Raw genomic sequence first — 22,393 nt, 5'->3', positions numbered from 1 at the left:
TTAAGTTTATTGAAAGAGAGAATAGAACGTGATAAATTGAAACGAGTTGAAATACTTTATTATAATATGTCTAAAAAACACACAGAAAATTCTTGCCAATAAATTTATTTGTCTATTAAAATCTGTTTCAACCAATCAAAAATTTGACTGGTATTTTGGTTCATAGTTCAACCCTGCAGAGGAAAAAATTCCTATATCAGGGCCGAAGCAAATCATACCCAAATTACCAAAAAAAAAAAAAACCTTCCTCCCAAATTCTTCCCAACGAATCTCTCTCTCTCTCTCTCTCATAGTTCAAAACTTGTAAAAAAACTCGTAACATATTAATTCGATTCAAGATTGAACTGTATCAAAGATTTCATCAAATTGATCAAACTCTGTGAATTAACCAGATAAATCTGGAAACATTAGAAAGTAGGTTAGTGAGACCATTGATTAAACTATATAATGCAGTAAAACAGAATGAATTATATCTATATTTAGCAATTCTAAATTATAAATGTTTGAAAAAATACATTTCTCCGATTTTTGAAACATTTCTTGTGTCTGATTAATTTTAATTGATATAATTTCAAATGCTATAAAATCTTCCTCAATTTCAGAGAGTAAGGGGAATTTTGGATTTCTTAAAAAATTAGATTTTACGTATTTGTACCAGAGCATCTTCCAATTCTTGAAACTTGATCTCAGCGTTAGACTTTTTTTTCAACAATTAGGTTCTTTTTATTTCCCATACTTAAAAACGACGTTCCGTTAAGGTTTTTATTTTTAAAAACGGAGAATATGAAGGATCGGACATCGTTACAGTATTGTTTTTGAACAGAAATTCACGAAAAGGCAATTATAAGCCAGCAAGTGCATCGTTACAGTCTATTACAGTAATTGATAATAAGACTCTCTAAACCTGATAAAAAACTTATCGTTACTTTCTGATACACCTCGTATATTTTTTAGCACTTTTACTAAGAGCTATTTAAAGTTTAACATTCACTAAATTTGGTATATCACTACTTAAAAAAATTTAAATACACTGGAAGGAAACTAAAACATCAATTATTCACCCTAAATTGTTTTATTTTAAAGTCAAAAGGTACAGTTGGTTTGAATACTTAAAGAAATATGTACATAACAAGAAACGATAGGTCTGGAATATTTTTTCAAATAAAAATAAATAATTTCATTTACGTTGGATTTAGAGAATGGCATCCTCAACACAACTTTCTACAAACTTGGTACAACCAAGTACATAAAAATTGTGTAGTGAGTATACCCATTTTATATCCAATATTTCAACTTCTAACCAACGATTAATAACTCATCTGATGGGAAGGTGTAGGGGGGCACTTCCAAATTCAAAGGAGCAGGGCCTTTACGGATACGGCCTGAAGCATCATAGTGAGAACCGTGACATGGGCAATAATATCCTCCAAAATCTCCAGCATTAGCAATTGGTACACAGCCTAAATGGGTACATACACCAATAACTACTAGGAAAGAGGGATTTTGGACACGTTCGTTGTCATGTTGAGGATCGCGAAGGGTGTTTACAGCTACTGATTGTTCTGATTCGATTTCAGATGGTGATCTGTGACGAATGAAAAGTGGTTTACCTGAAACAAATTTATAATCTCATGTTTTAAGTAATTAATACAGTTGCTACCATCAGATTGAATATCTGAATCAACCATAAAACATATTTAAAAAATTATAAATAATATATTATTGGCAAGTGTTTCATATTGTAACTATATATTGGTCAGTAAGTGGAAATTTGCTATTATTTTGTAGATTGTCTGTTATTCTAAAACTAAAAGGCAAAGTAAGGTAAAATTAAATACTTTATTTAGTTCAAAATGTAGTTGAAGTTACTTTAGCAAAAAAATTTTATGGGATCTATCATATTTGGTAAATACAAAAAAATATAAATTATATTAAAATTGTAGTATGTCCATTGTTTCACTTAATTTTTCCACCTCATATTTCTCAATGAAGCAGTGGAAAAATAAAAAAATTCAATCATTTTTCTTTACACAGCACCTTTGTAATGGTATTAAATGGAAGTGAAAATCGGAGTAGGAATACCACAGAAAAGTGAAGCATCAATATGGTCGTTAGTTAATACAAAAACCAGTAGAAAGGGTGAATTTTTTTCCTCTCCAAATATTGAAATATATTTTATTTATAATTTCTATTAAGAAGTGTATGGGCTAAAAAAAATAAATAGAAAGGCCACAGATTGCACCACACTGTCGTCTCCTGTAAATTTTACACAAATTTAAAAATTGGAAAAATAACTATATAACCCACATCTCAATATTATGCTCTTTGGATGCTCAACAACAAAAATAAAGACAAAAAGCTGGGTCTTTGCCCATTTATATATATATAGATATATAAATGTAAAAATATATTTTGCTTACCTCTCCATTTAAAGGTAACAGATTTTCCTTCGGGAATATCAGCTAACTTAATTTCAATTTTGGCCAAAGCTAATACATCAGCTGATGCACTCATAGAACTAATAAAATGAGTAACTACGGACTTGGCACCATAAGCACCACCAACACTGAATGCTCCAGCCATTAAATATGTGAAATTCTTTCTAGAATCCTCAGATTCTTTAGATTTTTTATAGGGATCTTTGGTACTATCCCTACGGTAGTTACTGAAATCTGGAACAGTAATATCTGTATGAGCCCATCTAATTTGAGTGCTTACAGCTGGTCCAACTGAAATTGTAACGTTTCCATTGGGTAAAGCTTTGCTAAGGGCCAAGGGAGAACTGCTGGACCAAGGTATATATACTGAGGTTTTCTTTGGGAGAACTGCAATTTGGTTTCCTGTATTTAATTGGTTACTTACTACTTGACTGACAGCTTTAAAGTAGCCAGGAATATTGGCGGGTTTCAGCATTTTGCAATTTTGATATTTTTTCTTAAAAATTTATTATGCAACAAAACCACCTTTACGAAAGCACTGGCGTAGCGATCTTTTGAATGACACAATTGTCAATTATGTCAAATAACAGTTATTTAATGTGTCTTCACAAAAATAAAAAATTTATAGGTAATTTATATGTTTAATTGAAAATTAATTTTTACATTTTTATAATCTTATAATTACATGAGACCATTTAAATATTTCTCTACCAAAATAGGTGGTTATCAAGAAATAACTTCATGTTTCATTGAATAGGACTCTTTCATTATACAACCACATGGAAAATGTTATTTTTTCTGCATATTTATAGCTTTCATTGTTTTTTCTATATATATTATTTTTTTTATAATAAATTTATCAGCCTAAATAACATAAAATTAATATTTAATAAGTATTGATAAAGTTCCATTATAGTTATTTTCCCTGATGTACATTTGAACTACTATACCACGTGGCCAGGCTAATGTTGCAATAGTCTGACATGTTATTGTCACTTTGTCCGGTTTTAGGTTACATCTGGATAGGTTATTACTTTTGAAAAGATGGCTCAAAATAATGAAGAAACTATAATAGCTTTAATGAGTTTAGGATTAAGTGAACAAAAAGCAAAGGAAACTTTAAAAAACAGCGTAGTTACCAATACTTTGTTAACTATTCTACATGAAGTAAGTGGAATCTTACTTTCACTTCTGTTTCACAATAAGATATTTTTCTTACATTAGGTACGAGGAGTGAACCTTTCAGAAGGTACTGGGGCCCTTTTATATCAACTTGGAACAAAAATAAAACCACAAATTGCTCATCATTTAGCGCTCCTGGTCAAGTATATATCATCCAAGAAACTTGATAGTACATTGAGAGTAGATAAAGCCATAGAGTATGCTATTTCCCACATTAACAACCTAAATACCGACGAACTAGAAACTTATTGCGGCGTTGGAATTGTTATAACACCGGAACAAATTGAAAAAGCCGTTGAAAAACAAATAAAACAAAATAAAGATGAACTACTTGAAAAACGTTATAGGTTTAATACTGGACCACTTATGCAAAAAGTTAGATTAGAATTGATATGGGCGGATGGTAAAGCAATAAAGAATGAAATAGATATGCAGGTATTGATTTTTCATATATTTTAAAATGTGGATTATGAAATAATTAATACTAAATTTTTGTAGTTAGTTTTTAACAGTGTAATCATATTTATTTATATCTTGTGAACTTAGGTGTCACCTCACTACATAATATAAAAAAAGTTATCTGCATGTCTGTTTATCTATTAGTAATGAACTAAAGAATTATTGACGAATGGATTTTCATGGACTTATCACCAATGAATTAAGTGATTCATTGAATAGGTTTCACCAAGTTCTATTCATTTTTTAGATCTCCCCCTTCGTTTTTTAACAAAGTTTCCAGCCTCCATCCTATTAATGTATGTGTCATCATTTTTATGTTTCAATTATTAATGTTTGTTATTAAATTAATTTCATGACAAAAATTCACTGTAAATCTTAATTGTTATTACCGACATAACAAAATTTTGTTGTTCTAAGGTGTTTGATCTTCTGGGACCAAAGACTGAAGCAGATTTAGGACCAGCACTAAAACCTGAGAAGAAGGTCAGTAAAGTTGCCAAAAATGAAGCAAAACCAAAAAAAGAATCACAGACAACTGAAGTACAAATAGGTAAATGAATGCATTAATAAAACAATTATCAAAAACTGAAGGATTTTAAAATCAAATTTTGTTTTAGCAGAGGGTCTTACTATTATAGATGTGATGAAAAAGCTCAACTTTCATGCTCCAGGGGAAAACTATAAAACAGATGGATACATTGTTACAGATAATACAGAAAGATTATTGAAAGAGCATTTAAAAATCACTGGTGGACAAGTATGAATATTATTTTTTAATGATACTAGTGTTGCTTTTAAACACGCTTATCCTTAATGAATTTTCTACAGGGATTGTTAGTAGAAACTCTATCCTATAAAACTACTTTATAGGTATTTCAGAAATGTAATGAATTCTAAAAATTGAACTTTATTTATTTATATAATTATTATTAGAGCCAATCTCAAAAAACTATTTTCAACAAAATACCATAGTATTTAGAACAAAAATAGAAGTGTTAGAAGATAAAATAGCAACGAAATTAGTTCAAAATAAACAATGTAAACAAATCGCCTACTATTATATAGATATATATAAAAACAAATATCAAACGTGCCGCGCTTTCTACGAATTTTAGAATTCTATCATAACCAGATGGGGCTAGATTCATGTCAGGGACGAACGAGTTTGTTACAATATAAAAAAATTGTGTTTACAGATTTCGCCTTGAACATTTATTTTCTTATCAATACAACTTCTGACACTAAATTAAACAATACCTAATTCCTGCAGACAGATATGAGAAAATAATGTTTGTAAGTGGTTCCTGTACAACAGTTAACTACTTCTAAATTTTACAGTGATGATTATTTATTTTTAGGTAAGGACCAGATTTCCTCCCGAACCCAATGGTATTTTACATATTGGTCATGCCAAAGCTATTAATATTAATTTTGGATATGCAGCTGCACATAATGGTATTTGTTTTCTGAGATATGATGATACCAATCCCGAAAAAGAGGAGGAAAAGTTTTTTACTGGAATCAAAGATATGGTAGAGTGGTTAGGTAAAAAACTTTGATAATATCTGGTATAAAATAATTTCTCAACATGCATCTTATATAGATTCAGTATTCATTGTAACATAATTTTTTCGCCGATTCCTGTGTTGCATTAGTACTTGTTCTCATTGACTATTCAATATAGTTCATTATTGTCTTCCGGTCTTTGGTTAATAGGATTGGTTAAAGTGGTAAGTAGATGCAGCTCATAGCATTAAGGGCACTTATTTGTGAGATCACTAAGATTCTATCAAGTGTATCGTCCCTCTTTATGGCCAATACTGGACATCTGCGTTATGGTTCTCACTTGGTGCCTTACAAATATGGTATGAATGCTTAAACAGTATCCCGAGCCTAGTAAGTCTGTGTCTTGTTGAGCCACTTCAAATTGACTAGCTTTCATCTCTCAGATAGGATAAATAAAAATTTAGGAAAATATTTATATTAAAAGCATGATATGTACATGGTAAGATTTTAGTAAAAGATTTTTAGGTTATACACCCTACAAAATTACCCATTCATCTGATTATTTCAATCAATTGTATGAATGGGCAATAGAGTTGATTAAAAAGGGACTTGCTTATGTTTGTCATCAAACTGCTGATGAGATGAAAGGTTTTAATCCTGAGCCCTCCCCATGGAGGGATCGTCCAATTTCTGAAAATCTACAATTGTTTCAGGTAATTTATTTTTTTCAAGATCACAATAAGCGAAGTAAATTTTTGTTTAAATATTTTGTTAGTTGACATCAAAATTGTGATTTTAGGATATGAAGAATGGTAAAATTGATGAAGGAGTGGCAACACTAAGAATGAAAATCACTTTAGAAGAAGGTAAACTAGATCCAGTAGCATACCGAGTAAGATTTACTCCTCATCACAGAACTGGAGATAAATGGTGTATTTATCCAACATATGATTACACCCACTGTTTATGTGACAGTATTGAACATATCACACATTCTCTGTGTACTAAGGAATTTCAATCGAGGTAATTAATCACATACTAAAACATGGTTTTATTTGATAGTTGATGTTTCCTTGGATTTTTTAGACGGTCAAGTTATTATTGGTTATGTAATGCACTTAACATTTACTGTCCCGTTCAGTGGGAGTATGGTCGTCTGAATTTCAATTATACAGTTGTATCAAAAAGGAAAATAGCTAAACTTATTACTGAAGGGATTGTTAAAGGTAATAAAAATTTCTAAAAAAATTGAATCATTAAAATTTATTACCTTTCTTAAAGTTATACATAAATGATAAAATGGAAATATCTATAAAAAATGTTCTATTTAAGATTGGGACGATCCAAGACTATTTACACTAACAGCTTTAAGAAGACGTGGTTTTCCATCAGAAGCTGTCAACAACTTTTGTGCCCAACTAGGAGTTACAGGTGCTCAAAGTACGGTAGATCCATCTATGCTAGAAGCTTATGTTCGAGATTATTTAAATAATACTGCTCCAAGGTGAAACACAATCTATAAACAATTAAATCAAATATTGTACAATTATATCTTTGCAGGAGAATGGTTGTGCTGGAACCTTTGAAAATTACTATTGAGAACTTTCCTCATGGTAAATCTATTACTGTGGCAGTTCCTAACTTTCCTTCTAAGCCAGAATTAGGTAGCCACAATGTTACTCTTGATAGGACTATATACATTGAAAACAGTGACTTTATGGAGGTAGATAGTCTTATTATCTAAAATTTGCATATTTCGGTGTGTGTATTATCATTATTAACAATAATATTTTCATCAATGTGACCAATTAATGCATAATTTGATATTTTGCTAAAACTTGTAGTATAACCGTCGATTTATACAGCATTAAGGTTCTAAGGGTCGAGAAGAAATGAAAGAGACCAAGTCAGCTCTAATCAGCATTGATTTTTGTTATTTCAAGCACTAAAACAAAAGTTGGTTGTGTTTTCTTGACACCAAGATTTTTATGTTGTGTTTGGTTTGATTGCCTACAACTGGACCTCTGTTATTTCCAGTCTATAAAAGAGCTACAGTGTGCTGGAGATAATTATACGATTTAAAATTCTCATTTATTGTTTATAATAGAGTATATTATAAATTTATTTCATCATAATTCAAATAATATATTTTATAGGTTGGTGATAAAGGTTACCGAAGATTAACAAGATCACAATCTGTTGGTATTCGACACGCCGGCTTCGTGTTAGAAGTAATAGATGTCAAAAAAGATGGATCTACTATTAAAGAAATTATATGCAAATGTACCGAAGTTGATAAAGTGAAATCTAAACCGAAAGCTTTCATTCACTGGGTTAGTGATCCACGAGAGATAGAAATTCGCTTATACACTTCTTTGTAGGTTATCTGATTTATTAATAAGGAATTTTTATTCTTATTTTGCTTCTTGTTGCTTTTAAGATTCAAACATAAAAATCCTGAAGATCCCAATGAAGTACCTGATGGATTTTTGTCAGACTGCAATCTTGATTCTTTAAAAATATTGAAAAGTTATGCGGACAAATCTTTATTAAGCGCTAATGTAAGCGATAAGTTCCAATTCGAAAGAATCGGGTTCTTTTCTGTTGATCCGGACACAAACACGAATAAAGTAAGTTATTTTATATTTATTATGTTTTCGATCATACGAGAAGAAGTGGAATGACAAATTCTCTTCTTATTATACCATATTATTAATTTCTTTAAGACTGCATTATAACTTTCCCCTTCAAAGTTTGACTTTTAAGTGAATTCTGTCCATTTCCCTGATCCTCTTGTGTGCTACTCATACTGTGACAGTATCACCCTTGTAGTATCCTCGATAGTTTTGGTGTTCTTGAACGAAGTGAAGGTGCTACCTATAATAGTGTTATCTCCTAATGAACGACATAACTGATTGAATATCTGATTCAATAATTTTTATTCATTCGATTTTATATTTTTTTAGTTCACTTATCTTTTTTTTTAATTTCAGTTGGTCGTCAACCAAACAGTTAATTTGAAAGAAGATGCAGGGAAATGATCCAAAATATTACTTCATATAATTTGCTTCTATTTAAAAAATTGTAATATATTTTGCCGCACTAGTGTTTATTTATTACTTCTAATTTCTAACTTAATCACCCGATGTGATAATCGAACATCCACTTTAAAAAAAATCACCCCTGTGATATTCTATCTCCAGGATGTGGTAAGCAAAAGGCTTTACTTCCTGAAAATGGAAAGGCAACTGCTGTTATCAGTGCCAAAAGGGCACAAGGAAAGAGAGGTATCTATTATTGACTTATGGAAGAGCGGAAAGGGAATTGTTAGGGGATTACTGTACACTAAAATCGCTGTGGTTGCCACGACTCCAAACGTCTTTTTGGCTATATTTACTAGAACGTATGTAGGTAGGTGAAAGAATTTGATGGTTACTGTGCTTTTCTATAGATTAGTCGGATGATAAATCATTTTTTCAATTCCCTGTTCAAGTTAAATTCTCTTATAGGTCCGTGTTTAGAACAAACCTGCGAGTACTAATTGTATTGCTATTAAAAAGTAATCAGCTTTCCTCACATTTAACACGCTAGGCACTATCAAAAAGTCAATAACTAGAAAGTTATGGACGCTGTTTTTAGGGTCGAGGCTTGCGAAGATATATTTATTTATGTTATATATAGCTATGTAATTATATAGGCAATGGCCAAGTTACAGAAAAAAGAAGCACGATTTTTAATGGAACAATCAATCTAACCTCGTTACAATTAAATGTTAAATAAAGGTAGCGTCCAATTGTATCAAGATAAATTCCTGTTATATTTACTACATTATTTTGTATAGCACAAGTTGAAATTTTTAATAAAGACCTGTATGACTCAAAAATTGTATTAAATATAATTTTTTTCATAATTAAAATTACTACAAGAGGTCTATAAATTTAAGGGTAAACTAAATTTTGTTTGGAATCCGGACATTTAAAAAATACCGTTACGTTATGTTAATCATATATTTAACTAATCGCTATATTTTCATCTTTAGCCGTTCCTGGAATTTTATGCATTCTTGAATTCTGTCAATTTGACTATGTCAGATGTCAATTTGTACAAAAAGTGTACGTCATTTTGATCTTTAGAATCGTGAGTAATAATTTGTGTAATTTATAAATAGAATAAAGCCACATCAGACATCGTTTAGATCTTTAAATAGATACAATCGACTCTCCCTCTCTGTTAACTACATTCTTCATTAGTTAAAATGAGTCTTCAGTGGACACTAATTGCCGGTTTTTTGTATCTGGAAATTGCGGTGGTACTTCTTTTAGTACTACCTATAGCTTCTCCAAAACGATGGAATTCCTTCTTCAAATCAAAATTTTTGCAAGGATTGCAAAGACAGGCAGGATTCTACTTTTTGATGTTACTAGGAATTTTAGTGCTGTTTCTTTTAGACGCCATTAGGGAGATGAGAAAATATTCAAATACTGGTAAAAAACAATTATGATTATTATGTCAAAGTTCAAATTAATTATTAGATTGAGGAATATTTGATTTGCTTTTTGAAATTCTATAGGACTGAAAAAAAATAATTATTACAGAAAGTGAAGAGCACGGACATGCTCATCTTGATCGGGAAATGCAAGGTAGTATGAGATTATTTAGAGCCCAACGTAACTTCTACATTTCTGGATTTGCTTTATTTCTTTCACTTGTAATAAGGAGACTTGTTATACTAATTTCTGAACAAGCTACTCTTCAAGCTCAGTCTGAGGCTTCTATGAGACAAGCTCAAAGTGCCACTACTGCTGCTAAGAGTTTATTAGCTCAACGAGGAGAAGAAGCACAGAATCAGAGTAATGAAGCTCATGATGAAGAGGTGAGTCCACATTTATCTATGCATTCAGAATATTTCTAAAAATATCTATTAGTTAGGTACTGTATAAATAAACTTGACCTATTGCTAAAATTTTAGATTAAAATATTTTCAATTTAAGATTTTTTCAGACCTACTTTCAAATAGTAATAATTGTTATTTTCCTAAGAACAGTTGATAACAACCTTTAGCAATAAATAATATAGATTGTTTATCTTAATAACCTATAAACACTTTAATAAGAGTTTCTGAGGCTAAACTAATTAGCAAATATTTTTTTAATCTATTTCCTTAGGTCTGCGTAGAGTTACAAACATATATTTTTCTTTGCAAACAATGTTTATCACCACAAGTTTATGAGAATAGAGTGAAATAACTACCAAATAAATATATAATATATTAATTCTTCTCACTATCACCATAAAATATTTCAATGAATATTCCAAAGAAACACTTCAATTCTACATACATTCTACAAGAATTATACATTAGTACACAATGTGAAATTTCTGAATAAGTAAACAAGATTTCCCCATTTTTAGTAGTGTGATGCCAAAATTATCACATTTAGCTACTTTTTTTTCTGAAAAAACTCTCAGTGGTTATAATCATCATTTACTCATAGTGCCATTACAATTATATGCTTTAATACACGTCTTACTAACACTTCCCTTCATCTCAATTCTCAAGAAAATGTTTTTTGAAAAAGTGTGCAAAAAGCCACTCCTCTTTAGAGGTAGGTAAAGGTTCCTTTAATTTTTAATGGTAATTGACTTTATCTATAACTATTAAAAATGTATCATTTGATTGAAATATCTCGAAAAATAACAACATTAAATTGCCCTTTAATTTCATGGAAGTTAATTAGACATTTTTGCCATTTTTATTGTAGAACTGAAATAATGTTGAATTTGAATAACCCTTTTTATCCATTAGAAATTTTAATTATTTCTAAGAAATTTAAGGAATGCTTATCTTCAAATGTGAATATTTTCTACCAATAGAAATTTAAAAGCAAGGCATTTTTATAAATTTTAGAAAGAAAACCAAAGATAACGTTAAAGTTACAAGTTTGTACAAGGATAATTTTTTTATTTTCAGATTAATGAACTGAAATCTAAAATTGTTAAACTTAAAGAGGATCTTAAATTAGAGCAGAAAGATAAACAGGCTGTCAAGACTCAAGCTGACAATTTGGCAAAAGAATATGATAGATTGGCCGAGGAGCACAGCAAACTCCAAAAAAAGATAACTATTCAAGGTGATAAAAAAGATGAGTGATATGTATGGTAACATCTTTGTACTTAGTAACGTTAAGAAGTATAGGTGATTGGTAAAATGGTGATTAACTTCTATATTAAACTTCATATTTATAATAATATTCTAAAGTGAATCGTATAATGTTTATTGAAGAAAAATTTACAAATCTTAGCTTTGATAGCTTAAGAAAAATATAAATGATTATTTTGATTGAGTCAATTTTCTATTTTTAGAAAAAATATTAAAGCATTTTTTACCACCTGATTGTAATCTAAAAATTTTAATATTCTTACAGTCTTGAAATTATAAGTAGTTTCTGGTAAGTAGTTGTTGAATAACTTTATTATTTAAAAAAGAAAAAATTCGCTAAGAGTTGGTTAAAATAATTATGATTAATGTATAAACAATTCTTGTTAACTATGGCTGTTCTGATAATCTTTAACTTCTTTACTGATACTGACGATTATTTATCAGAAATTTAAGTTAATTTATTATTAGGAATCTTGATGGAGTATAATCGATCCATTATTTTTAGACATTAATTTTTAGTTGATAAAATTTCCGTTAAAATTAATGTAAATCTACTAGTTATGTTTTTAATTTATATTTATCCATTTTTGTATTGTTTTTAGTTGTTGAAATAAATGCGTTCCTTCATATATTTTTCAATTATTTGTCTTGTAATTGAATTGATTTTTACTGAGCGTTCAAAAACAAAATGGCGTCAATACAGAGCTATAATCATAAGAGGAATTTTCACTGGGGCCTCTTCTACCATCAACTTTTTGTCATAGCTATACATCTAAAACATAACTAAAATTGCACATAACTTAAAACTATGGAACAGTTTTAAGTTATGTGAAATTTTAGTTATTTAGTGTGGGTCCAGTCAAAAGATAAAAAAAGGAGAGGACAATGAAAAAACATGGTTGCTTGCAAACCGGATAATGGAAGTATTGATAAATAAAACTACTAGTAAATAAATACAGTTTTAATATAACATATAAAAAGAACAAATTGAACAACCAAAAAAAAATCAGTGCTTTGGCAGTGGCGTCCCATCAGTTTTTACGTTAGGTTAGGTTCTTAGATCTTTTGATTACCTATAACTTTACCATTTAACTTTTATCTGCAGAACATACAGTTTTGGCGGAAATAAAATCATATTTTATCGTTAAAAACTCACCCCCACCCACTTCCCGATCTCGAATAGCTCGTAATTCATTTTTTCCTTCATTATTTTTATATCCTCTGCCTTTTTTAATAGGTTTCATCCTACTATAATTTTTTTTCACTTTTTATTATTTTTGATGTCTTCTGCCATGGTCTAATAGCATAAGCAAAATAGTAAAACCATTCTTTTACAAAAGTTTATTAATTGATATCTCTTGAAATGATTTTGCAAAATAATTAATTGCTATGATGTAAGAAAATATTATAAATGAAAAAATTGATGAACTAAATTTTTATTGCCACCAAAAACTGACGGAGAAACTTTTGTCCAATGCAGTAACATGATGCCACCATTTAACTGGTATAAATAACATGTCTCCAGGTTCTAAAAGGCATTTGTATAATGTAGATTTCACAAAATTTGGATAATTTTTCAAATCTGGTTCTAACGGATCTACTTGAGCTGTGTTGTTTAGCAATTTATCTTCATGGGGATATAAATACTCTGTATCTTTAGGTGAAAACAGTATTACTTGCTTCGTACCATACACCTGAAACAGAATGTGAAATACTTGTATTAAGTATTAAGTTTTGTCAATTTGTAGAGAAAATTACAACCACTGAACGAAATCTAAATACCCAAAATTGTCAAAATCAAGTAATTATTGAAGAATTTTTTGTTTTTGTACATGATCGACTTCTCAAGGGCACGATGGGCCTATCTGAAGGCATATGTGCTCAAGGCTTCTTTGATCGCTCACAATGCTCAAAATTTTAAATTCTCCGCGGCTATTTTCTTCAATGTAACACAAGTCAATTTACTGTTACGAACTTGTCCATGACATAGGCCGTGAAATCGGTCCTGTCCAGTTATTATGGAAAAGTCTAAAATTGTTTATATTGTTTCTTTTAAACTAATTTCTAAGAAAGCCTTATTATATATTTGTTTCTTTATTCACTTTCTAGAATTCTGGAAATTCCTTAGTTTATAATTCAAACTCATAGTGAATAGAACGAAATAGTAAAAAGTATCCGGTAAATTTATATAAATTACAAAGTAGTTGAATAGTTAATTATCATATAAGTAGTGATAAGTTAATTATTATAGTGTCTAGTGTGAATGTGTAAATAAATGAGGTAAGTGACATTGTGTATAAATTCACCCCACTGTTGAAAAAAGTTTAAATAAATAAAAAAAATTACATTACAATATCATTTTATGCTAAAAATTACAACACAACATTATGTGTTGTAACTTCATATTAAAATTAATTTCATTTTTGTTCATTTTTTATTTCATTTAATATCATTTTGAACAGAAAATTGCTTTGCTTCAATTTTTAACTACAAACAAAAAAAGGTTCTAAATTATCAAAGATAAATCTTTCTTCTCACGAGCAGATCAAATTATTTTTTTTTTCAAAATGAAAACTTTGCTTATCATTTAATATCCATTAGAAACAAGAAATAATATTGACTTAATGCAATATACCATACCTGAGCAAGAAGATTGTTCTTTGGATCAGTATGCAAGGGAGATAATGTTCCTTTAGGTCCGAACCATGCGTTTATATCTGGTTCACATGAGTTTTCATAATCTAAACTTAAACAACAATATTCTGGAATACAAATGTCATCTTTTAACTCAGTTATCTAAAAAAAATTACTTATTGATTCTACATGACATACTAAAGTATTTTGAATTATAAATATTGATGATAGCAACATATACAATAAGAAAACATTTCGGCAGATGCTTAAGGGAAGAAAAACTAAAACCCAGTTTCGTTAAGAAAGTGGAAGCAGTAAAAAATATACGGGAAATAAATAAGATATTTTTTTCAAATAGCCAGACTGATTAATTGTGTATGAACAATAGATATATTTGAGATATAATAAAAAATAATACAATTTGCTGATCATACCACAACAGGGCTAACAGGTGAGAAGTTGACATATTTATGGGAATTTTGGGTCGTCAAAATTACAGTAAAAGGTTCTAAACCTTGATTTCTGTAAAATGATTGGTATTTATTGATTAATAATTAAAGCAATATATCTACCTGTTCGAATAAATTATGTTGAGCAAGGTATCCAATATCTCCATTATCGCTTACGTAATATTTAGTGATAAATTCTTTAAGCGTCATTAACTTCTGTGACCAATTTGCATCAACATAATGAGAACCAATTTCAACAGGAACAGTTCGATCACCTGCCAATTCTAATAAGTAGTTTAAATCGAGCCATTTTTTTGAAGCTGGCCAATGTTCCAGACAACCTTGAACAGTTAAGGTTTCATCTAAATTGTTTTTGCCCATTTGTACCGTATTCCCCAATCTACTGTTTAAAATAACGGGCTGTTAAAATATAATCGACGGTTTAAATCATAATTGCTTGCACGTAATTTATAGGGTTCAAGTTATGTCACAGATTTGGGGAAATTTTCTTAAAAATTAAAAGAATTGGCACAAACACATATATTCAAATCATACATTTTAAGGTTATACAAGCAGTTTTTTCGTGTTTTTTTTTCTATTTTAAGATTTTCTAGTGAAATTGCTAAATGCGTAAGATCATCAACTTCTGATGAAAAAATACATCAAATTAAAATGAATAAAATCCCATTCTCATATATTAAAATATAATATAGTTTAACTATAGTTAATGGAAGAAGTAGAATTGATATGGGACTATCCTCAATTTGCTCCAAAATATTAATAACTGTTGGATTTAAAAGTCTGAACCTTATAAAAAAGATAGAATATCCTAATTTGTAAAGTGATCCGCTTTATTATCAACACCCTAGGAAATTCCATCTCCAAAATCTCCATAAAATCGAGATCATTTTCATATATGTCTTCTGCAGCTTTTACTGATAATTTTTTAATTCTTTTAATACAGTAAACTAAAAGAATGTCTTGTTACTTATGATAGGTATTACACAATAATATTGTGTAATACCTATAGCGATAATTATTGTTTCTGCTGTGTTTTTAAACACAAAATTACCAAATTATAGGTTAGAAACTGTTTAGCTCAATCAGTTTAGGCCCCGATTTCGGGGGTTTAATTAAATGATAGTTTAAAGACTTTATTGGTTTAACACACGGTGCAATTAAAAAAAAATTAAGCCATTGTTAAAATGTACACCATTATTAACCTAAGGGTGCAACTGGCCATTAGTTACTTACATTGGAATCTTATCGAAAATTTGTTTTTAAAAGAAACAGTGGAAATACTGATATAATATGTATATAATAAACAACATAAATACATATGAAAGTAAACTAATTTCTGAAGCAATAGCTTATTATAGATTATAAAATGTCTACTTTATCTAATACAGATTCCAATGTGGTTGGATTTTTTTGACACTTCCACCAATTATCATATTTCAACAAAATTACACAAAAACCTTGACAAATTACTTATCTCAACTTTCTTTATAAGTCACTATCTATTGGTGAAAACCACATGAAAATCTGTTTGGTAGTTTTTGAGTTTATCGCAGATATAGAAATTGTTTGTATTAACCAATATTATTTTAAATTATTGGTAATACACAAAAAAAAACGAGCTTCATATGAAGAATAATACAGAAGCGAAATCAGCTACAATTAATCAGAAAATAGTAAATGAGAAATATGAAGGTAAGTTCTGTTTCTGCTATCCTAGTAGTGATGGTGAAAAACTACTAATATTGCGCCTTGAAAAGCTTCTATTTACAAGTGCAAATGTGCTTTTACAAGGATGAATGCAGAATGAATTACACTGATTGGGGATGGGAACTAAAAGAATGGCATTTAGTCCTCATAAAAATGACACAATCGCCTTGCCCACCAAGCATCATGAATATGATATTTTGCCAATGCAAAACCAAAGTTATAAGTTTTTCATTTTTCAACCATTTGAGATGCACTTTTTTCCTACACAAATGCAATTTTGATTCCTCATTAATAATTTTTGTTAACAAAGTTTCCTGATGCTCTCCTGAATCAAATGCACTTTGTCGCATCTTGAACTGTCTTATTACTCAGTAATTCCTAAGTTTTGTGTTTTATTTACCCGTCTAAGTTTTTATCTAGGAATGTGAAATTATTTTGATATTTCAGAAGCTTACCTGTCAATTTAACTGGAGTTTGAGGTAGGAACCATTTGCTATTAAAATATTCTATTGAAGGAGAATCTATTGAGTCTACTAATATGCCAGGAATCTTAGAAAACTTATCATATTCTGTAATCATCCGTTTATTCTTAATTTGAACTTTAGTTGAATCTTTCAAAACATGTTTATTTATTTCTTCTCTTAATACTTTGGCAGAATTTGTTAAAATTTCCAAATTATTTTCTAATGGAGCTCCAAGTAACAAACCAATATCAAGGCATTTTAAGCTCGTTTTTAAAAGCTGTTCCTTATTGCAATTGTTAGTTTTTAAAAGTATGAGACATTTAACAAAGCTTGCAATTGTAAAATAATGTCTTGTATGAATTGGAACATCGCTCCAATGTCCACTATTCAATTCATCATTTAAAAAATCTAATATGCTATCTATTTCTAATAATTTCATATCACATAATGAGTCTGTTTCTAAGGAGTACTTTAAGCAGCTTACCAGTAATTCTCTCATGTCAATATTCAAAGTACCTTCCTTTATACATTCCAACTCACAATAATCACTAATACATCCTTTTAGTTTCAAATATATTACGTGTGTATTTATTTTATCCATTTCATCTTAACCTAGTTGACAAATTACAGATGCTTAACTTGTAAACAGACGATGAACTAAATTTCGTACCCAATTAACATAGGTAGTAGTTACATTTTCTAGAATTCTCAATTTTTTATTCAACAATATGAGAGGCGAAAATAATTCAAATATTTCGCATTCAACGAATTTGAAATACAAAATTCTCTACAGTAATTGTCGCTTTCCAATGACACAATTTGAGCACACAATCTCATGGATGCACAATGGTTAAAACCGACGTTTCAAATCGTTTTTTTTAAGATCTGTGCGTCCAGACATTTTTCTAAATTTGACACTTGACATAAAACTTACCGAAGCTTGTTCCATTTGATTTTTGTCTGCAAAGCTTATAAACGACGAGCCCAAAGGTTTCGTGCACGATGGGTGCATTCCACTAAGCACTTACGACCACGATCTTTCCCGTTCCACTTAGTCCAGAGCGTTATAATCGTAAAACCAAGTGGAATTGATGAAGAGGCGTTTTGAGAGTTGAGATAAATGTTAAGGAATGGCAAAATAGAAAAAATTAAGCGAAAGCTTCAAGAAGTTATGTTATAATTTGTAAGTTATTGAATTTTTTTAGTGGAGTGCTTAACTGATTTACATTAAAGTAAAATCAAAATATCTTCTATGGCGATAGTAAAATATTTGGATGTACGTCACAAGAATGCTTCAAAAGTACTTATACCGCATATCATACCGCATCAAATAATGAGATAGATTCTCATGGTTGCAACCTGCATTGTTTGAGCTTTGAAAATTCCATTAGTTATTTCAACGCTCACTTTCCATTGACATGGAGTATATTAAGGAACGCAAGTTAAGCGAACAGAGTTATGAAAATTTGACTTTATAAAAATAGAGAATTGTCTAAACAGTGAAGTTTATGAATAACTGTTATATACTCCAATTCGAATCCCTTATGGTTGTAGTTACATGAAAAGGTAAACAAACGCTTATTAAATTACAATGTTGCTTTTGCTAGTGCTTTCATCGATTTGAAATGATTACCTGTTGCAATTTGAGAATCCTGGAGTTATTTTGAATTAAAATCATTACAGTATTTCACATCAGTTACTTAAATAGAACTTAAATCGTTTGTCAGTTATCATTGACCAAGTTTTGATTAATTTATTTATAGGTAACTGATGAAAGTACTAATTATAAGAGAATTTTGAATAAAAACTATGTTAAATATTAAAAAGAAATCTTTTTCAATCCATGTAAGTCATATTTGTGGTACTATTTCATATAATGATCGTTGTTTTATAAAATAATTTAGATATGATGAAAACCTGTATCTTAAAAAATAACTAAGTGAAATTAGATCTATAATTAATATGGTAAACGTTTTTACGTAGTTTTAATGTTGATTTCATGACAAGTTATTTTCAAAAACTTTTTGACTGTAATTAAAATAATATTAGTATTAATAATATCGTAATTTTTAATAGTATATCAGTATAAGTACAACATGAAGTAAGTATGTGCACTAAATACTAGGCTATAGTAGAAGTATAAAATTAACTATATATAATTTCAAAATACAATAATTCTCTTCAATCTAAGGTGTGACAAAGTTTGTTTCTTAAAATAATGCATTAAGAAATTTGTTAATTAAAATTGTATTGTAGTACAAAACCCTGAAGGCTATTCCTGTTATTTTTTTCTTGAGGTAACTATGTAGATTTGTAAATTTTATGTTCAAAATGGAACATTTTTTTAATCATCTGATAATAAATTCTTTATACTTGTAACTTTGTTACAAATTGTTTTTTATTGTTCCAGATTTTTTTAAAGACTTATAATGAGCATGATAAGCTTGGTATTTTTCTAATTATTATTCATGAACTTAAAGCTTTGTGATGACTGAGTTCAAGCCTCGGTTTCTAAAACCTTCAAATACAACTAGTTTTCTGGATAAAGATGAATCAGTTTCTATAGAAACTACGGATTTTATTTATAACAAACATTTGTCACAATCTATTCAGACGCAAAGACAACGTTTACCAATTTTTAATAATAGGAATCACATACTGTATCTTGTGGAGAAATACCAGACATTGGTTCTTATTGGAGAAACAGGTTGTGGCAAGAGTACACAAATTCCACAGGTAAGCTTTTTGTTTTTCTGTACTATATTTGATATAAATGAAATTTTTGCTCACCGATTTTATTTATTTCATTTGCAAACTAGATGTTTGTCAGTAGGGATTGTGAATATTTTTAAAAGTATCTGATAATATTTGAATAAAGTTGCTTCTAAAAAGAACTGAAGTACCCAAAATTTATTAATCTAAAATATTTCTTCAAGCAATGTTTAGAATTTAAATGTGCCTCTTTGCATGATAGATGTCAGTGTTTATATTATATTTCAAGGTTTGGAAGACTTTTTGGGTTCAATTTAAAGTGACATAAAATCTAATTTTCTGTATTTTCGCATTGATTTATGAGCAACAGATATAATTATAGAAATAAGAAGATAAGTTTAACACCTATAATATTCATTTAAAGAAACTTCATTGATACGAAATTTAACATAGTAAGGTTTTTGTTTGAATTGATGTGTGAGAGCTCGCATTGTAGTGCTGGAGAATAACATAAGCGCCAGAATAGGAAAACCAAATATATTTCTTCAGATAATTGAAACTTGCATCTATGAAACGTTCAAAAAAAGAAATTATTGCTAGGAAAGAAGAACAATTTCTTGGTTCCAATCTGAGGATGGCCAAGAATCAAGCAGATGTAGACGTTTTTCAAAGTGTAGTTTCCGATTTTCAAATTTTTTATGACAAGTCTATCCATGAGAGAGGATATCTCTTTTGAAGGTGTTATAGAAGCTGCCACTGCAAACTTTCTGAAGTAAGCCAGCGATCAACTTTGACAGTTTAGGAGAATTGGGGTCAGATTTTCGCCTGATGGATGAAGACTAGCCAAAAAAGTATCAGTGGAAAAAGTAGTGACTGATGAAGAATGAAGAAAATACTTCACTTTATCCAATTGTTTTTTTGGTTAATGTTTGGAGTTTATAAAATTGATTTAGTGTCTCGGATTTCTGTCGCCCAGAGTTGGACATCCTGGTGTAGGTTGCGATATGTTTATAAAAGACCCCAGGGCTGCATCGAAGAGAGAATTTGATTTTTTGGTTTTGAAGTAGCCAATTAAATTATAATTTTATTGTATTTATTATGTTGAATTGAATATTTGAAGAAAAAAATGTGAATTGTTTTTATTTGGATTAACATTTTAATAAATACTTTTAAACATATTAGGGTGTGTATACTGTAGCTGTCTCCAATATTAAATTATCTTTTTATGTATTGTGCGTAGTTATCTTGTTTATGAAAATAACAGTTTCATTTTTTTAATGAGATAACACCACACCTGCGAAGTTTTTTCATGCTGAAAGCCAATTAAGTACAAAATCAATTTAAACATGGTGACGCTAGATATACAGAGCGAGTCTCCAATTTCGAATCTGTTAAATAATGAATATTCTTTTTTTTTATTGGAAAAATGCTAGAACTGGCTGTTTAATTGGTCTCTTTCTATGGGGAGACACACCATCTTAACCAGCTTTTCCCCGTAAGAGTTCCAAATATCGTATTCAGTAGAGAGTTTTCTATTCGTTGATGATGGCCTTTCATCATTCAGTGTGGACTTCCATCAATAATTTCATCTATTGACTTCACTATTAAACATAAACACACACTAACAGTCTAAAGTTATGGCCCACCATATAGTTTTCTTTCACTAATTGTCGTGTATTTAAATTTTTTCTTCATAGATGTAACCCCTCCTTTTGCTTTTATTATTTCGGTACCCAATTTTAACATCCTTTGTAGCAATTTCGACAAATAATTGTCGTCTATTTAGTTCCATTCGTTTTCCAGGACATTCCAGTAAAGTGGGGCACAGCTTTCTGTCTTCCCTGTACAATTTGTCTCAAAACAATCTCAATCGGGTTGAGGTCGAGCTACCAAATCATTATTTTCAGTACATTCTTCCTTTCCAATTCTTTCAAATCCTCTTTGAACGGCTTCGAGGAATGCTTGGGATCGTTGTCATGCTGGAAGATGAATTACGTATCACATTTTCCTTAAATATTTTTATAGCCCCCTTTTTTCAAAATCCCTTCAATTTCAACCAGGTCTGCAGTCGTCCTTCCTCCCAAACATCCCGATACCATCACCGAGCCTTAGCCATGCTTTACAATCTCGATTGCACATGGATCTACCGTTCATCTTTAGTCCACTGGAATCTCTTAATTTTATTTTCACGTCTTATACGAGGTCTCTTCAGTGCCACCCTTCCAAAGCTTTTTCTCTCAAAGGCAGGTCTCTAGATTCATTGATCTGAGCTCGTGAGTCGTCGTTCACGTTTACTGATCAATACAATACGTTTATCTTCAGTTGTTATTGTTTTTCCTCAAGCCGATAACGAAAACAATTCGTTTACAAGAGAAGATGTCTTCTACAATCACAAACACCGAAGAAATAATTCAATATGAAAGAGAAATGGGCAAAAACTAGTATAAGTTCATTGAATCAGTGTAATCTTCTAACAATTCATGGAAGTCCTCAAGAGTCCTTTTGTAATGAATACAAATTTGTAAAGTTGATTCTGTGTGTATACCTTATCTTACCAATTGGCACTACACGGTTCTGGAAGAACCTTGGCTTCCCGGACAACTATCCTCCATCCTTCTCTAGTTCTTTTATGTTCTGTTCAACGCCTTCCTGTCATCTTAT

At 30.0% G+C, this 22,393-nt stretch overlaps 6 protein-coding genes across 9 annotated transcripts in view; 4 read left to right on the top strand and 2 right to left on the bottom strand.

Moving 5' to 3' along the window:
• Positions 1-1,053: 1,053 nt before the first annotated feature.
• On the bottom strand, positions 1,054-3,066 carry LOC130897551 (cytochrome b-c1 complex subunit Rieske, mitochondrial). The gene is made up of 2 exons (XM_057806473.1): positions 2,421-3,066; positions 1,054-1,610 (listed from the first exon to the last, which is right to left on the bottom strand). The coding sequence occupies exons 1-2, from the start codon at positions 2,911-2,913 to the stop codon at positions 1,297-1,299; spliced, it is 807 nt and encodes a 268-aa protein (XP_057662456.1). The 5' UTR covers positions 2,914-3,066; the 3' UTR covers positions 1,054-1,296.
• LOC130897550 (probable glutamine--tRNA ligase) lies at positions 2,976-8,688 on the top strand. 3 transcript variants are annotated; one of them, XM_057806470.1, is made up of 14 exons: positions 2,976-3,066; positions 3,450-3,605; positions 3,663-4,055; positions 4,497-4,629; positions 4,697-4,836; positions 5,438-5,624; positions 6,111-6,298; positions 6,385-6,608; positions 6,672-6,811; positions 6,918-7,089; positions 7,146-7,308; positions 7,742-7,962; positions 8,026-8,215; positions 8,579-8,688. In XM_057806470.1, exons 2-14 carry the CDS (start codon positions 3,483-3,485, stop codon positions 8,624-8,626), a joined length of 2,322 nt encoding a protein of 773 aa, XP_057662453.1. In that variant the 5' UTR covers positions 2,976-3,066; positions 3,450-3,482; the 3' UTR covers positions 8,627-8,688. The 3 variants fall into 3 exon arrangements, with proteins under 3 accessions (XP_057662453.1, XP_057662454.1, XP_057662452.1); XM_057806471.1 differs by having other exon boundaries at positions 2,995-3,066; positions 4,700-4,836; XM_057806469.1 differs by lacking the exon at positions 2,976-3,066 and having other exon boundaries at positions 3,377-3,605.
• Positions 8,689-9,340: 652 nt separating this feature from the next.
• On the top strand, positions 9,341-12,384 carry LOC130897549 (B-cell receptor-associated protein 31). Its single transcript, XM_057806468.1, has 3 exons — positions 9,341-10,069; positions 10,181-10,458; positions 11,557-12,384. The coding sequence occupies exons 1-3, from the start codon at positions 9,841-9,843 to the stop codon at positions 11,734-11,736; spliced, it is 687 nt and encodes a 228-aa protein (XP_057662451.1). The 5' UTR covers positions 9,341-9,840; the 3' UTR covers positions 11,737-12,384.
• Positions 12,385-12,691: 307 nt separating this feature from the next.
• Positions 12,692-17,982, bottom strand: LOC130897548 (lysine-specific demethylase 8-like). The gene is made up of 4 exons (XM_057806467.1): positions 17,012-17,982; positions 14,952-15,169; positions 14,386-14,541; positions 12,692-13,439 (listed from the first exon to the last, which is right to left on the bottom strand). Exons 1-4 carry the CDS (start codon positions 17,619-17,621, stop codon positions 13,182-13,184), a joined length of 1,242 nt encoding a protein of 413 aa, XP_057662450.1. The 5' UTR covers positions 17,622-17,982; the 3' UTR covers positions 12,692-13,181.
• Positions 17,983-18,450: 468 nt separating this feature from the next.
• LOC130897543 (probable ATP-dependent RNA helicase DHX35) overlaps positions 18,451-22,393 on the top strand; it is a 23,432-nt gene continuing 19,489 nt past the window's right edge. The window contains exons 1-2 of one of the 2 annotated variants that reach the window (XM_057806459.1): positions 18,451-18,586; positions 19,431-19,756. In XM_057806459.1, coding sequence (XP_057662442.1) covers positions 19,508-19,756 — 249 coding nt within the window. In that variant the 5' untranslated portion in view covers positions 18,451-18,586; positions 19,431-19,507. Of the gene's footprint in view, positions 18,587-19,194; positions 19,212-19,430; positions 19,757-22,393 lie in introns of those variants that run through there. The other variant, XM_057806460.1, reaches the window with a different exon arrangement.
• The window catches only part of LOC130897547 (ceramide phosphoethanolamine synthase), an 11,402-nt gene continuing 8,604 nt past the window's right edge, over positions 19,596-22,393 (top strand). The window contains exon 1 of the mRNA XM_057806465.1: positions 19,596-19,756. The gene's annotated coding sequence lies outside the window, so the exon portion shown is untranslated. The remainder of the gene's footprint in view (positions 19,757-22,393) is intronic.

This window comes from Diorhabda carinulata, chromosome 8 (assembly GCF_026250575.1).
Source record: "Diorhabda carinulata isolate Delta chromosome 8, icDioCari1.1, whole genome shotgun sequence".
NCBI classification, from domain to species: domain Eukaryota; kingdom Metazoa; phylum Arthropoda; class Insecta; order Coleoptera; family Chrysomelidae; genus Diorhabda; species Diorhabda carinulata.
Note: the sequence above shows the minus strand (reverse complement) of the source record. Positions and strands in the feature narration are given on the sequence as shown.